Source organism: Paroedura picta, chromosome 18 (assembly GCF_049243985.1).
Source record: "Paroedura picta isolate Pp20150507F chromosome 18, Ppicta_v3.0, whole genome shotgun sequence".
NCBI lineage: Eukaryota > Metazoa > Chordata > Lepidosauria > Squamata > Gekkonidae > Paroedura > Paroedura picta.
Genome location: NC_135386.1, coordinates 5,253,436 through 5,269,342, shown reverse-complemented (window position 1 = coordinate 5,269,342; position 15,907 = coordinate 5,253,436). Strand labels below are relative to the sequence as shown.

The 15,907-nt window shown below is 50.5% G+C and overlaps 2 protein-coding genes and 1 long non-coding RNA gene across 5 annotated transcripts in view; 1 reads left to right on the top strand and 2 right to left on the bottom strand.

Annotated features, from left to right (window-relative positions):
* Nucleotides 1–4,867: 4,867 nt before the first annotated feature.
* DUOX2 (dual oxidase 2) overlaps nt 4,868–15,907 on the bottom strand; it is a 42,622-nt gene continuing 31,582 nt past the window's right edge. For both annotated transcript variants that reach the window (XM_077318158.1, XM_077318159.1), the window contains exons 24-34: nt 13,781–13,959; nt 12,501–12,731; nt 11,837–11,936; nt 11,135–11,184; nt 10,890–11,017; nt 9,680–9,833; nt 8,568–8,800; nt 7,916–8,074; nt 7,392–7,547; nt 7,005–7,133; nt 4,868–5,707 (exon numbers count right to left, since the gene is read on the bottom strand). In XM_077318158.1, coding sequence (XP_077174273.1) covers nt 5,585–5,707; nt 7,005–7,133; nt 7,392–7,547; nt 7,916–8,074; nt 8,568–8,800; nt 9,680–9,833; nt 10,890–11,017; nt 11,135–11,184; nt 11,837–11,936; nt 12,501–12,731; nt 13,781–13,959 — 1,642 coding nt within the window. In that variant the 3' untranslated portion in view covers nt 4,868–5,584. The remainder of the gene's footprint in view (nt 5,708–7,004; nt 7,134–7,391; nt 7,548–7,915; nt 8,075–8,567; nt 8,801–9,679; nt 9,834–10,889; nt 11,018–11,134; nt 11,185–11,836; nt 11,937–12,500; nt 12,732–13,780; nt 13,960–15,907) is intronic.
* Nucleotides 6,345–6,693, bottom strand: LOC143828013 (uncharacterized). The gene is made up of 2 exons (XR_013227473.1): nt 6,575–6,693; nt 6,345–6,442 (listed from the first exon to the last, which is right to left on the bottom strand). It is a non-coding gene; the product is annotated as an uncharacterized LOC143828013 (long non-coding RNA).
* DUOXA2 (dual oxidase maturation factor 2) overlaps nt 12,582–15,907 on the top strand; it is a 48,879-nt gene continuing 45,553 nt past the window's right edge. The window contains exon 1 of one of the 2 annotated variants that reach the window (XM_077318161.1): nt 12,582–12,718. The gene's annotated coding sequence lies outside the window, so the exon portion shown is untranslated. The remainder of the gene's footprint in view (nt 12,719–15,907) is intronic. The other variant, XM_077318162.1, reaches the window with a different exon arrangement.

The following is a 15,907-nucleotide window of genomic DNA, read 5'->3' as shown; positions in this document are numbered from 1 at the left end:
CCTCTGCCATAGGGTAACAGAGGGGGTAACAGAGACCACCTGCTGCAATTCATTTCGGGGGTCAGTGAACTCTGCCCCTTTTGCTTTTCTCTTTTTAGCCCCATCAAAGGCCGAAAGCTTCTGCATTTAGAACAGGCAAAACTGTTCCAAAAATCTGCACAGGAGAGCCCGTGACAGCCGGTTCGTAATCATGCATGGCTTCCTCTCTCGAAATCGCCAAACTGGCACCCCGGGATCAAGAAGATTAGAGACAGTCTCAGTGCCGAGTGATGCAGTTAAGTAGTTTCAGAGACTGAACATTCAGTTATTTTCCTGAAATTAAGTGGGCCGATATGAGCTGTTTGTTTATTTTGATTTCATGTTTATTATTTATTTTTTTAAAAATCTGTATGCCGCCGCTCCCCGACAGGTCTCGCAGCGGTTCACACGATAAAGCATCGAAATACAAGAAAACCCCATAATTTACCCAGTGAAGCAATCAAACAATAGTCCCTCCCTGCTCCAAATCCCAGCCACTCCCAGCCCCAGCCCCAAAGTCTCGAGGTAGAATGCCATAGAGTCTGCCTTCCCCAGGTGACCTGATTTCTGTTGCCTGGAGATCAGTTGTAACCCCAGGAAATCTCCAGCCACCACCTGGAGGTTGGCAACTGCAGCCTATCCCACTGAATTTCAACAGGTACAGCATCCTTAGTTTGAAGATACAGTGGTGGAAGAAGCTTTCGGCCGGATTTGTGTTCGTCTGACTGCTACGAATGCATAGGAGTGCCATTAAGTGAAATAGGTGGCACCCCTGTAATGCTAACCCACCTTTGGAAATCCCAGCTATAAAACTAGACCAAAAGTCACCGAGATGATGCCACAGTGCCCTCTGACACTGTTTCTGGTGCCCGCTTTAGGAAGTGGGCTGGCACCAGGAAGGGCTGTTTGCCCAGCAGGGCTTCTGCTTGGCTGTGTAGATTTTTTAGAGCATTACTTGGGCAGCAGCTGCCAGCACAGCTCAAGGATCTACTGAAATTAAGGTGTGACCACCGTTTTGTGGCCAGCTCTGCCATGGCAGCCATTGCGTGGCCACGACTATCGTGCTGTGTCAGAATGTCAGTGGTCCCCTAAGCTAGAACATATCCTCGCAAAGAAGAGGACCTATGAAACAATCACATCCATATTTAAAATATTTAGGGCTGTCAATGAATTCCAGTGTCCTTGAGCTGGTGTTTAAAAAAACAAAGTATACACTTTTTTTTTCTGGATCTGGGGTCATCCGGCCATTCTGGGATGAAGCAACGAAACAGACGTGCCTATGAAATCAGGTTAGCGAAAGAATTCTGCGTCTTTCACAGCTCCATCCTGAAGAGGGTTACACCCTTCTAAGTCAATTGGCTTAAAAGGGAGTAATTCTGCTGGGACGACACAGTTAGCTGCTCTGGCCTTTTCTTGACAGCTCGGGGTGGGGCTGAATGACACTGAGCGCAGTTCTGAGTGAATGTTCTTAAAAAAACCAAAAAAACACACCCCAAAACATTTTTAACAGGTCCAGAATATTTCTGCGAGTTGTCAGTGAAGTAAGTAGGTTGGAAAGTGAGGGACAGGAATGCGCCTCATTAATCAGAGGACTGAAAATGTGGATTCTTTTTTAAAAATGTGTGTTATGTGTTATCAAGTGACTCCTGAGTGGTAGCGACCCTATGACCTGTTGGCAGGGTTTGAGTATGCAGAGGGAGCACAGCACCAGGCTGCCTAAGGATCAAAATGGTTTTATTTGGAAGAGAAACAACTTTGTATAGAAAGAGAGAGAGAGACCTCAGTATCTAGCTAGCTGTTGTCTGCAGCCCATTCCTCTGATCCACTGCAGGGAGGAAGTGTGCTCAGGGAGCAGGAAGTTTGCTGAAGGAGACTATTGGGAAACTATAATGAAATTCCTATCCTAACTATGCTAAATATCCCTCTCCTCCGGTGCCCCCTGCAGGACACCCATATATACTGCAGATCTTGCAGATTCCCATAGTAATGTCTTCCCCAAACAGCCTCATGGGCCGTGGCTTCTTGGATTGAGTCGATCCATCTCACTTCTTTCCCTCCTGCCTTCCGCTTTTATTTATTTGTTTCATTTGTGTTTGTTACAGTCTGCCTTTGTCATTTGGACTGGAGGCAGATGGGGCAGAGTGAGTCAATACAGTCAACAAAACGGGACGTTGAGTAAACAATGCACGAGGGTTTTAGAAGACTGGGAAACCACAGTGTGACTGTAACCATGCCATTTTAAGTGATACCGAAATGACATAATAGGATCCTGTTTCAAACATGCTACGCATAACAGGAAAAGATCATGAGTCTGGATCATTTATCCAAGTAGGTTACTGAAACCAGTTTGTGCTGGGCAGCCTTATTCCCTTTGCAAAAAAAACCCCTCTTGAATTATTCAATTTTGCGTTGTTTGTGGAACGCTTGGGGAGGGGAAGCTTCACTGACCTGCTGGGGTGGACCATTCCACAAGGGGAGAGCCGTACCAGAGAAAGGGCATGGATGGGCCATAGTGGTTAAGGGTGACGGCCTGTAATCTGGAGAACTGGGTTGGATTCCCCACTCCTCCACATGTAGCCCCCTAGGTAACCTTGGGCCAGTCACAGCTTTCTCATCCCCACCTACCTCCTTGTGGGGAGAGGAAGGACAGGTGATTGTAAGCCACTTTGAGATTGCCTTGGGTAGTAGAATCAGAATAATGGATTTGGAAGGGACCTCCTGGGTCATCTAGTCCAACCTCCTGCACCATGCAGAAGAAGAAGAGTTGGTTTTGGTGACCCTGTTGGGTTTTCAAGGCAAGACACATTCCGAGGTGGGTTGCCATTGCTTTCCTCTGCATCATGCCCCTGGTGTTTGATGGAGGTCTCCCATCCAAGTATTAGCCAGGGTGGACCTTCCCCAGGCTCCATCTCCGGATCTCCAGAAATTTCCCAGCCTGGCTCTGGCAGCGCTACCCCCATCTCTCTCCAGTGGCTGGGGGATACTCAGCATCCCTAGATGCATAGGGGACGGTTGTGCCTCCTTCAGTGGTCCGGGAGAGGCATTCTGTATGTGCTCAGAAGTTTCTCCAGAAGCAAAGTTCGCTCCCCAAGCTACGGGTTGGTGGACCTGGGGGTGGGAGTCGTGAAACGAACGCTCTTCTGATGCAAGCCAATAGCAAAACAGCATCAAGGGACTTTCCTGGTTGACAAATCCAACCCTGCAAGAGAAAAGCTTGTGGTTCCAAGGGCAGGTCTTCTCTTTGGCCAGCTGAGCTACGAGCAAGCGAAGGTAGACAGGTTCAAAAGTGGCCAGACCTCTCTTCTGTGTTTACTTTCCCCACGAGGCCAGCAAGCACAGAATGGCCAACAGGAAGGAGGGCTGAAAATGTGAGTGGGAAAATCCACTTCTCATGATGTTGGGTAACAATCGCTTGGCTCACCTTCAAGGTGGCTGCCAAGAAATTGTCATGTCACCTTGGACAACTTTCCTTTCTGTCACCATCTCTACACACCGTCCTCCACACAAACTCCTTTGAGAAAGACCTTTCAGAGGTCAGGCCTGTCAACGAGAATCTTCATGGCCTGGGAGGTGGGTGGGCAGGGAGGGAGAAGCAAATTCCCCTAGTTACTGACGTGTCATCGGTCGTCTCTACGTAGGGTCTCCAACCTCCTCTTGGTATCTGGAGATCTGGGATTACCAGGGAGGACTGCTGTGCTTTTATCTGACTTCTGGTTTTCCCTTTCGTGGCACAGAATTTGAATCCCAGGCCGATTCTGCACATGTTGGATACTGCACTTTCAATGCAGGTTAGAAGTAGACTGTCTTGTTCTGCATAGGAAAGTTCAACAGCAAAAGCACACTGAAAGTGAGAAAGAGTCTTAACCCTGAGCTAGTCATCCTCACCCAACCTTCACAATCCTAGGAGTTGTAGGGGAAAAGGTTGCCGATTCCGGGTTTCCCCAGAGAGCTCACTGGACATAAACTGGTAAACCTCAAGCTTCTTGGAACTAAGAGGGAAGCTCTGTGCCGGAGCATGCCCTATCAGCCTCCTTCTAGCCTATAATTATAGCCCCGGAGAGTCCTGAAGCTTACTAACGCAGCTTCAGACCAAGTGGAGATGCATACCAGTTAAAGCCCCATAAGCAGGTAGCTTTGGGTGGCCAACCTCCAGATGGGGACTGGAGATATCCTGGGATTACAATTGTCCTCCGGGTGACAGAGATCAGTTCCCCTGGAGAGAATGACAATTTTGGAAGGCAGAATCCCCAAACTCACCCTCCTCGGGCTCCCTCCCAAATCTCTGGGTATTTGCCAACCTGGCGCTAGTGACCCTACAGTAGCTGCACCTCCTAGCAGAAGGGTCCTGCCAAGAGAGACACAGGAATGTTGGTTGTGGGATGTAGAGGACACATTTGGGGGCATGTCTGGTGTGGCATAGCTTTTAAGCTCATGTGCCCAATGCAGCTGCCGTGAGTGAGCCATGCAAACACTAACTTGGCCAAACCCTGCTTAGCTTCCAAGAACGGACAAGATTGGGCGCATTCAAGTTGGCACAGCCTGCATGGATAGGGCAGCATGGAGGCAAATCGAAACACACATTTTAAAAGAGATTGCCAGTTTCGTAAGAGGCAGAACCAGTGGGAAGATCATGAGTTTAAAAGGAATAATTTTGAGGGACTTGCCAAACCTTAAAAAGAACTTTCAAGATCTCATTAAAGTCAGAAAACAGAAGGCTTCGTCTAGATGGAGTCATATCTGCAATTAATGACACCAGTGCCATCTGCCCTGTCTTCTAGGCTTTATAGTGTTAGGATACCATGTTGAACCAAAAGGCAGATGACCCGGAATCTATGACAATACACTTAAATACAGGAAAGGTTTTTAATTACTGCATGTAACTGGAACTTCTGTGTGAATTTAAGATGAAACCCTCTTTCTCTTGAGGACACAGGGAAAATACAAGTCTTTCTTTCAGGTAAATAGGATGTTTATTCAAAAAGCCTACCAAATATTTTGGAGGTGACTTCTGTTATCATCTGTTCAAACAATCTAACCCCAGCAGGGATCTGGTGTTCTCCAAGACAGATTCTGGGGCCAAGAGAGCCAGGGTGGTGTAGCGATTAAGAGAAGCAGACTCTCATCTGGAGAACTAGGTTTGATCCCCCATACCTCCACATGTAGCCAGCTGGGTGATTTTGGACCAGTCAAAGTTCTCTCAGAGCTGTTATTGCAGAACAGATCTCTCAGAGCTCTCTCAGCCCCATTGACCTTACAGGGTGTCTGTTGTGGGGAGAGGAATGGGAAGGTGTTTGTAAGCTGCACTGGGAGTCCTTCAGGTAGTGAAAAGCAGAGTAAAAAGAAAAAAACAGCTCTCCCTCTTCTAAATCTTCTAGCTACTTAATTTTCTAGCTAAGTACCCAAAACTTCTCAGAGACTGGCAGTTTTGGTAAGGACAGAAGAACTCTTGTCTTCAAGGCACTAAAGACATTAACCCCCCTCCCTCCAAAAAAACCCCTCTCTTGCTGGAAACATGACAGTTGGAGCAATGGTGTTCCCCAAGGATGGGAGGCTGTCAGCTCAAGGCCTAAAAGTTCTCATAATGATGGATGAAATGGGCCTGGTCTCGCTTGTTGATCTTCCTGCAGGCTTTCTCCACGTTCTTAGTCATGCCGGGGGGGCCGCAACTGAACACCCCGATCTTCTTGACCTGAAAGCAAGGCAAAGAGCTTCTCAGAAAGGTGGTGCTGTAAAAGGAGAATGGTGGCAGAACCCAGAGGCACTTTGTGCTTAGGAGGGCTCAAAGCACCTGCTTTGGCAAGCAGAAGGGACTCAGGTTCAACCCTCAGAATTTCAAGTTAGAGGGAACAGGGGTCTACCTGAGACCCTGGAAATCAGTCCTCTACCTGAGACCCTGGTCAGAGTAGACAATACTGTCATTGGGATTTGAGTGTCCTGAATAGTGCAGGGGGTTGGACGATGACTAATGAGATCCCTTCCAACTCTATGATTCTATGATTTGGATGAACCAAGGGTCTGACATGGTATAAGGAAGCTTCATGTGTTTATTGTCTTTGTCAAGATCTTTAAAAATATCCCGGCCCACCAATATGTAGTTTATCTTTAGAAAGCAGTTCTCTCTGTGTGTATGTCTGTGTTGTGTGCATAGATCAGAGCCACAGTGGAAGGCTGCAGCACAGGGGTCCTCAGTATGGTGCCGTGGCCTCCACAGTGCCTGACAGGATCTTTCCTGGGGCTGCCCAGTGGTTATAGAAAGTAGGCATGGCTTCTGACCAGCAGAGCTTCTGACTGGTGTGAAAATTGATTCCCTGTGCACATTTTAAAAAAAACAACGTTGTTTTGGCATCAGCTGCCAGCATGTCACAAGGATTTTCACTGTGTGGCTGCAAGTAAGCTGCAGCAGCCATTTTGTGGCTGGCTCCACCTCCTGTGGCTGCCATTTTGTGGCTGGCTCCACCTCCTGTGGCTGCCATTTTGTGGCTGGCTCCACCTCCTGTGGCTGCCATTTTGTGGCTGGCTCCACCTCCTGTGGCTGCCATTTTGTGGCTGGCTCCACCTCCTGTGGCTGCCATTTTGTGACTGGCTCCACCTCCTGTGGCAGCCATTTTGTAGCCACTCCACCTCCTGGGGCAGTCGTTCTGTGGCCGTGCCCATCATCCTGGGTCAGGACTGCAAAGGTGCCCGCAGGCTTTAAAAGGTTGAGGACCTTTGCCGAGTAGCAGAACTGGTTCCTCTGTTGGAGGGAAGCTTCAAATGTGGCTCAGCAGGAACACATGGGGTTGGAAATGGACCTCTGCCGCCTGGAAAAGAGCTGTGATTCCAGAAGATCTCCAGGCCCCACCTGGAGGCTGGAAGCCACTAAATCTGTCCCTTTGCGGTTGCAGTTGGGGCTTCTAGCAAAATCCCTGACAAAGTTTCTGCCTCTTTGCACTGCCCTCCAAGCAGTGGCCACTCTCCAGCCACGTCTGCCCGTTCTTGCCACTGACCTCAGGATGAACCTCTTGCAAGGAGCAGAAGAAGGGGAGGAAAGGGGGCCGTCCAAAATGGGTGATGGACCTCAGGCCAGTGAACAAGCTCCGGTTCAGGACCTTCTGAAAGTGCCTCTCACAGATGTACTGGGAAGAAAAAGGAGAGACAGAGAGGGAGAAGTAGAGCAGTCCCAACTGCAGAGGGCGACCTCTTTGCTCTCCCTGGAATCTGCCACCATTGACATCTCCATAAGGTTACAGAAACTAGAGTGGAGTCAGGACTCGTACCGATGGTGGCCTCTGCTAAAGGGAATGAGACAGGAGCAAGCTGTGAATTCTCCCCAGCGAGGCATGCAGGGCCCTGTGCATGGTGGGCCCCCAAGCGTTGGCCCTGCGAGGACTCACCAGCATAGTCGTGCGCAGGTCGAATTTCTCCGCCAGCTGAGTGATGTAGATGTGGACGGACACCAGCTCCCGCTGGTCTTTCCCCTCCAGCTCGCGGATTATGTCGGCCATCCACTCAAACTGCCTCTGCGTCCGGGTCACCCAAATGAAATAGATCTGGGAAGGATGAGAAGGCAAGACGCAGTGATCGCTGGAGCCCTCCAAAAAACCAAAAATACCCCCAACCTGCTGCTTGGTGCCTAACGTAGGAGTACCCAGCATGATGCCCATCGGAACCAACATCTTTTCTGGCGCCTCTAAAATGTCCGTAGAAAGTGGGTGGGGCCAGGTGAGCCTTTGGCCCTGCAAGGCTTCCAACTGGCTAGTGGAGATTTGATTGACTGTAGCTACATGTGTCTTGACAGGCCTCCCCGCCTCCTCTAGTGACTGATTGTCCACCCTTCTGGGGAACCCATCCAATTCTCCAAGAGCCACCCCAGTATTTTACTCTTCGTCACCTTGACCGTCTGCTCTGCCAACCTCACCTTCTTGCAGGGGATCTTGGAGCCGACCAACGACTTGAAGACCAGATCTTTGAGGATGGCGGCAAATGGGGTCACCCCGATGCCCCCTCCCACCAGCACAGAGACTTCAAACTTGTTCCACTCTTGGTGTCCTTCCCCAAAAGGCCCGTCCAGGTAGAGCTGCAAAGAGGCAGAGGTGAAGTCGGAACCATGGCCGCTTTCTCATTCTGACCACACAACGCATGGCCTGGCTGACCTGTAGGGCTGCTGGACCCCCTGGTGAGGGCAGGGGCCCCCTGCTACTAGGCTCGATTTCTCTGCTGCCGATCAGCTGGCCAGCATGGGGAACTTACCCACGCATCCCAAAGAGAAGACCCAGCCGGCATTTGACCAGCATGCCTATGTGACTTCAGTGAGACCCGGAAGTGATGTAGGCATGTGGAAGGCATGGGGGCAATGCTCTGGTTTGGGGCAAAAACTTTACAGTAGAATTCCATACTGGAGATTTTGTCCCCAAAACATAGCAACATCCCAACATCCTCACATCGCATCTGGGTCACACTGGGATTCTTGGTGAGTGAGCAAACAGCCTGTTTCTGTTTAGTCCTGTCTGGGACTGCTTGCCCCTCAATTCAGCTCTCGGCAGGAGGACGTGGAAACTACACAGCCTTACCTTGGGATATTTGCCGATTTCACCCACGCTTTCCGGGGAGTAGAGCTCTCGCAGGCGGGTCGTCCAGGGTCCGGCCGCTCGGATGTGCAAGCTCAACGTGTCCTCATGGGGAGCAGAGGTCAGAGTGAAGGGGTGGTACTCGTTGGTGCCCAGAGACAGACAGGCAATCCGCACCCACTGTCCAGACCGGTAGTCAAAGTCTTCGGGCCTCTGGAACTGGAGGTGAGTGACCCCTGCCCCGAGAGAGGAGGGAAAGAGGCTTTCTGAGGATCTGCCGTCGAGGCCCCAGAAATGTGGAAATTGAACTTCAAAAGGTTGCATCCTACCCATCGCCTACTACTCCAATGAGCAAAGTTTATTTACCAATTTTTTTTTTACTTTGGAACAATTTCTCCAGATTCATTTGGTTTTCTGACAAAGGGAGATTTGACTCCTGAAAGCTTATTCCCTGGAGGTCTTGTAGGGCTCTAAGACTTGGGAAGACCCAGGTTCAAATCCCCATCCAACCACAAAGCTTATTGAGTGGACCGGCGCAAATCTTTCTAACCTGCCCTACGGAGTTGTTAAGAGGATGGAAGGGAGAAAGAAGCATATATGCTGCTCGGAGTTGCATGGAGGAAGATTTTGTGGCCTTTTGGTTACAACTTTGTGGTTACAAATGGAATAGGAGAAAAATAGGACTGGTGATTTAGCAGGAACGGGTGCTGGGCAACAGGTACTGCACCTCTTGGGTAAGCACAATTGAAACAACATTTTCAATGCATTAGAATGGGAGGGACAGTCATGGACATACCTATAGCCACTTTGGAAAGTGGACTTCATGGACTTCATGGCTTTGAAAGTCCCTCCCTTTCCCAATCCCACCCACCTCAGGTGCCATCCCCCAAATCCCCAGGTGTTTCCCAACCCGGAGTTGGCAAACTTTCCTTGAATCGACAGAAGCCCAGCAGACAGAAGCCCAGCAGAAGCCCAGCAGAATTGACAGAAGCCCAGTAGCTACAGGCATTATCAAAGCAAGTGAAGTAATGATTGAGCAAGGTGGGCACAAAGACGCCAGCATGGGACCACTCCCAGCGGAAGTTCGGTCGCAAGGCTCAAGGGCCCCACGCTACCTGAAGGGAGGAGTTCAGCCTTCACCACACTGATTTCCACCTTCTTCCTGCTCAGGCTGATCAGTTTGTCGGTGCAGAAGATGAGAGCCGGGACCAGGAAATAAACGTAGAAGCGGGGCTGCTGGATCAGAGCAAAGCTGCCGTGGATGTTAATCTGGGGAGGACACAAAAGACCCACACAGCTGTCCATACACTGAGAACTTTTCAAAGGAATATGCCAACAACTAGAAGTCTTTCACATCACCTCCTAGAGATTTGGGGATGGAGCTTGGGGAAGAAAGGGACCCCTGTGGGGTACAAGACCATAGAGACCACCCCCCAATGCATACATTTTCTTGAAGGAAATTGATTTTGGTAGTCTGGAGATGAGCTGTGATTCCGGGGGATCTCCAGGTCCCACCTGGGGGTTGGCATCTCTAATGATCGAACTATTCCTCTCTACACCTTAATGTTTCCTAAGCCTTGTTCTTTCATTCCCTTCCTCAGGATGTGATTTTTTTAAAAAAATCATATACCAAATTTTATAATGTGCCTACCCCCAACCTACACCTTACAACAGGGAAAGTTAAATAGGTAGGTCACACAGAAGAGGGAAGGAGGCATGATACAGCCCAATCTCATCAGATCTTGGCCAAGCAGAGTCAGTACTTGAAAAGGAGACCACCAAGGAAGGTTCTGAAGAGGAAGGCAGCACGGTATAGCCCGGTCTCAGAAGCCAAGCAGCGTCAGTACTTGAAAACGAAGGTTCTGAAGAGGAAGGCAGCACGGTATAGCCTGGTCTCAGAAGCCAAGCAGGGTCAGTACTTGAAAAGGAGACCACCAAGGAAGGTTCTGAAGAGGAAGGCAGCACGGTATAGCCTGGTCTCAGAAGCCAAGCAGTGTCAGTACTTGAAAAGGAAGGTTCTGAAGAGGAAGGCAGCACGGTATAGCCCGGTCTCAGAAGCCAAGCAGGGTCAGTACTTGAAAAGGAGACCACCAAGGAAGGCTCTGCAGAGGAAGACAATGGCCAACTGCCTCTTATCTCTCACTTGCCTTGAAAACCCTTTACTAGGGTCCCCGGGAGTTGGCCAAGACTTGCCAAATAAATTCATTTGCCTAAATGACTTCTGCTGGGAAGCGTTAGCTTTCTTGTGATCGAACCTCCAGCTCTTCATGAGTTCATACCATTGCCCTTCTTTCAGGGGATAAGCAAGGCTCGGAAGTGACTTACCAAGATATAGAGAACCACATAGAGGTGGTGAGTGATCCAGAACCCCTGGAAACTAATGCGTCGGAAGTAATGGGTGGCAAAGACATACATGATGGCGAGAACAGCCAGCAGCAGCACCCCAGTCATGCCTGAGAGGAAGAGAGGGAAGTGAAACACTGGACAAAGTTTAAGGACCAAAGAAGGCGGTCCATTTCTGCTGGCCCCGTGTGGTCCATCTCTGCTGGCTACCTCCATGGCTATCTTACCTGGGACGGTCTCAAAAAACCACCAGTAGTATGTCGGGGGGATCTGGGACCTGGAAAAAAGAAGGGGGAAAGACACGGTGTCACCTCAAAAGGGACGGGGGACAAAATGGAGAAGGTTCAGAGGAGAGCGATGAGGATGATCTGGGGCTTGGGGACCAAGCCCAGTGAGGAAAGGCTGAGGGACTTGGGAATGTTCAGCCTGGAGAAGAGGAGGTTGAGAGGGGACAGGATTGCTGTCTTTAAATATCTGAAAGGTTGTCATTTCGAGAAGGGAAGGGAGCGGTTCCTGTAGGCGGCAGAGGAGAGGACCCACAAGAATGTGTTTAAACTACGTGGAGAACGATATCGGCTAGATATCAGGAAACAATTTTTCCCAGCCAGAGTAGTTCAGCAGTGGAACGGGCTGCCTAAGGAGGTGGTGAGTTCCCCCTTACTGACAGTCTTCAAGCAGCAGCTGGACATATCCTTTTCCTGGATGCTTTAGGCTGAGGTAGGTTAGACTGAGACTATGTGGCTGTCCTGAGTTCACCCCACTGGGTGAACTCAGGACAGCCACATAGTTTCCGGGGCAGAGTGGGAGGATTTGCACCGGGTTCTCTCAGATCCCAGCCTGGCACTCTAACCACTAAGCACTCTGGCTCTTTCTGCTGCAGAAGTCATCAAATAATATCTTGGGGGAGGGCTAGGGTGGCAGCGACTTACCCATCATTTGTAAAGATTTTTGAGAAGATGCAAGCCAGGACGTTGAGTGGGGTAACCGCAAAGATGTAGATATTGACGGCATGCCCCATTGAATGTATGACTGCAGGAGGGAGAAAGGTGTTTATCTGGTTAGTGCAGCCATTCTCAATCTTTTTCGGCCACAGCCCTCAGGTTCTAGGGCCCCCAGTAGTAAACCAGTGTTTAGGCAATGAGCTAGCCTTAAAAAGGCCTAAGAGGGAACTCACTGTATTTGACGTACCTTGTCTTACATTAGCCTTTCCCATGCAGGTCCCCGTCCCTTCCCACCCCCTCCAGGCCCATCACGGTCCATTTTGATCATATCACCTGATAAATGCTTAACAATTTTTAAAAAATATCTAAAAAATTAATTCCCTCCCGTGCAGGAAACCCTTCCAGGGCTGTCAAGAAACCCAAGTTTTTCACGATGACCTGGTTGAGAAAGCCTGCTTTGGGGGGTGGACTCTATAGCATTGCACCCCATTGAGGTCCCTGCCCTCCCCAGGCTCCATCCCAAAATCTCCAGTTTTCCAGCCAGTAGCTAGCAACCCTACTCCCCTAGTTCCCTGCCAGTGGCGGACTGGGGGGGACAGACCTGGCAATGCTGATGTCTGTGTGTGTGTATGTTTGTGTCTCCAACGCCTACCTGAAAAGATCATGGCTCCTATAGCGATCCAACGGTGGAAGTCCACGGCAGAGTCGAAGGGGATGTAGCGATTGAAAAACGTTTCCCGCAGGAAGGTGATGAGGTTCCGACACATGGTGAGCAGGATGAAGGAGTACATGAAGGAGATGCTCGCGCCGGCCCCCCGCGAGATGATGATGCTGACAAAGTTCGTGTCGGCAATTCCACTGGGTGGTGAGGTAAACCCATAGTCTGGGGACACAGAGAAACCAGTTGGTGACGGTAGCTATAATGCTGAGGAGACCTTACACCAGGGGTCCCCAATGTGGTGCCCGTGGACGCCAGCTGTGCCCACCGACACCTTTCTTGGCACCCACCAAGTTTTCTTAGGAAACAGGTGGGGCCAGGTGGCGCCCTTGCCCAGCAGGTCTTCTAACTGGCCACTGAAGAACTGACTATACAGAATTGGCTATACAGATCAAAATAACGTTGTTTCAGCGGCTACCGCCACCACAGTGTCGGCTTCATCCCCTCTCATGCGTCTTTCCATGTGAATTTTTAAAACGAAACCTCTTCTCCCTTCCACTTGGATTTCCTCTGTGCATGTGGCTCCGCCTCCTGCAGCAGCCATTTTGCGACTGGCTCCGCCTCCTGCAGCAGCCATTTTGCGGTTGGCTCCACCTCCTGCAGTGGCTATTTTGTGGGGCCACCCTATGTCCGAATCCCCCGAGGCAAAAAATATTGGGGACCCCTGCTTCACCTTCCTCTAACCACTCCTGGGATGCTTGCGTTAAAGAGACTGGTTCCATGCCTTGTTTGCCTTTGTTATCGTCTTGGCAAAACAAATGTCAAGGGCTTGAAGCAGCTATAAACGTTGAACATTGCCGAACGGGGTGGGATTTGGGTTATAGCGGAACAGGCAGGCCACTTATTTCCCCTAATACAGCAAGAGCATTTTAACTGAGAAGAGTTCTAGCCCAGCCAAGCCGGTCCCCGCAGGCCCATGTCACAAAAGCAGCCACTATGGAGCGGTACCGGGAAGTTTGGTCGGCAAACTTCCCCTCGTTACCCGTTAGTAAAGCTCTACTTGCTCTACTGCCAGCAGGTTTGCGGTTCTACTTTGGCGCTGGTCGGCACCGCAAACAGATACGTACGTGGCACTCTTAGGCATGACTGCCCTGGGCTGCCTCCCCGGGAGACAGGCATTCCTCCTTCCTCATGGGAGGAGGATGTGGCGTTCGAGCCCTGGCAGGCCGCTCTAGGTCTTGGGCCGAGAACCTGGCTCAGCGCTGGCAACTCACAGTAAGCCCTCTCCGCAAAGACGCCCGCCGTGATGGCAGAGAAGATCACCACGCAGATGATGTGCCGGCGGTAGTTCTCAATGAAGCGCTTGAACTGCTGGATTTTCTGCTGGACCAGGCCCCGGTGGTACTTCTCCCTCCGCGCCTCGGTGTAGAGGTGCGGCTGGACCGCGTAGGATCTGGAGGAGGGGAAGAGACGGGGGCATTGGGACGAGACAAGATGAAGGATGCAAAGTTTTGTCCTGTTCACGAGCCATCTCCGAAGTGATCTGGCCATTTCGTACAGAGCCATGCTCCCCCCACCCCCCTTTTCGCCGTATGATCTTCCTTGAACTTTCTAGGTCGAGTGCTATAGAGATAGACCAATACTGCATTTCTCGGTGTATCTCAGTGGTGCCGCTTAGCATGGAGACGGTGTAATATACCATGAAGATGGGATAATCTAGGCCACGCTTTCTCAACCAGGGTTTCGTGAACCCTGGGGTTTCTTGACGGCCCTGGAAGCATTTCCCAAATGAGTGGGAGTTAATTATATATATATATATAATGGTTAAACATTTATCGGGTGATATGACCGTACATGGCAGCCTTTCTCAGCTTTTTTATCATTCGGAAACCCCTGGAACATTCCTCAAGCTTTGAGAACCCCCCGAAGTGATCGATCGTTGGGAAGCACAGATGTGTACATGCCCAGCTGGGGTCTCTCCCCTTCCCACCCCGTCCAGCTGTATCATTAACTCCCGCCCATTCGGGAAACTCTTCCAGGATTGTCAAGAAACCCTGGTTGAGAAAGCCTGATACCATGGTCATGTTGACGTACCCACCCAGGGAAATGCAGTGTCGCTATGTAGAGGCAGTCAATGGAGAACCACCTCTGAGTGCCTCTCGCCTTGGAACCACTCTTGGCTCCACCCCCAAAGCCTCCAGGTGTTTCCCAACCCAGAACTGGCAACTCTACACACAGGACAAATGAACAAAAAACGTCACAGACTAAATCGTAACAACAGGAGCCATGGAGAGCCTCGTTCCTTTCGCCTGCTCAGGACTCCATTCACTGGCTCAGTGGCAGATTCCATCCAGGGCTACAGATGTCTCAGATGGATCAGACACTTGCAGGTGATACAGCCAGAAAGCTTCCTCCGCCTGAACAGGTTTTATCGCCATGGAAACAGCAAAACAGAGAGAGGTTCGCCCTTCACCTGCCCATCCGCAGCTACTAAGCTGACCCGCAGCCGAGCAGCTGCTGGCAGCCGGCCGACCCTGACGGCGTTAATGCCGTGTGACTGGAGCATTTGTCTCCCACTGAGTCAGCCAGAAACAGATAATAGGCCGGCCTAAGGACGTTGACCCCCAGGCGGCGACAGGAAATTCTGAAGGCCGTCACCGTGACAGGGAAATGCTGCAGAGGTCTCGCGGCACACATTGCCAGGGTAAATTGGAAAATGCAAATCAGCCCTGCAGCGATTTGCATACACACAGACCCAAGGTTTGGTTCCTTTCTGGGGTGCGGCGGACAGAAGTGGCTTCAGACCCCATGCCGTCTCAAGGTGAAGGGCCTGAGGTTCCATCTCGCATTAAAGAACCTCAGGTGTTCGCAAAGAGCCAGCTCTGCCTGAGAGCTGCTGGCCGTCGTGTACTCAGGCTAGCAGTTCCAAACTCCACTTTATATGCGCAACTCACATTGCTTCAGAGAAAACCTAAGCTGTGCACGGAGGGGGACCTGTCAGCACTGAGTCTAGCGAGGAACAGTGTCAGTAGCTGTGGAAGAGCATGTTAGAAGAAGAAAGAAGGAGAAGGAGAAGGAGAAGGAGGAGAAGAAGGAGAAGGAGAAGGAGGAGAAGAAGGAGGAGGAGAAGGAGGAGAAGGAGGAGGAGAAGAAGAAGAAGAAGAAGAAGAGTTGGTTCTTATATGCCGCTTTTCCCTACCCGAAGGAGGCTCAAAGCGGCTTACATTCGCCTTCCCCTTCCTCTCCCCACAACAGACACCCTGTGAGGAGGGTGAGGCTGAGAGAGCCCTGATATGGCTGTTCGGTCAGAACAGTTTTATCAGTTTGAGTTCAGCAGCATTTTTAAGACCCACAAAGCTTTAGGCAAGGTGTGTACGCACACAAAAGCCTAGCCCTTGAAT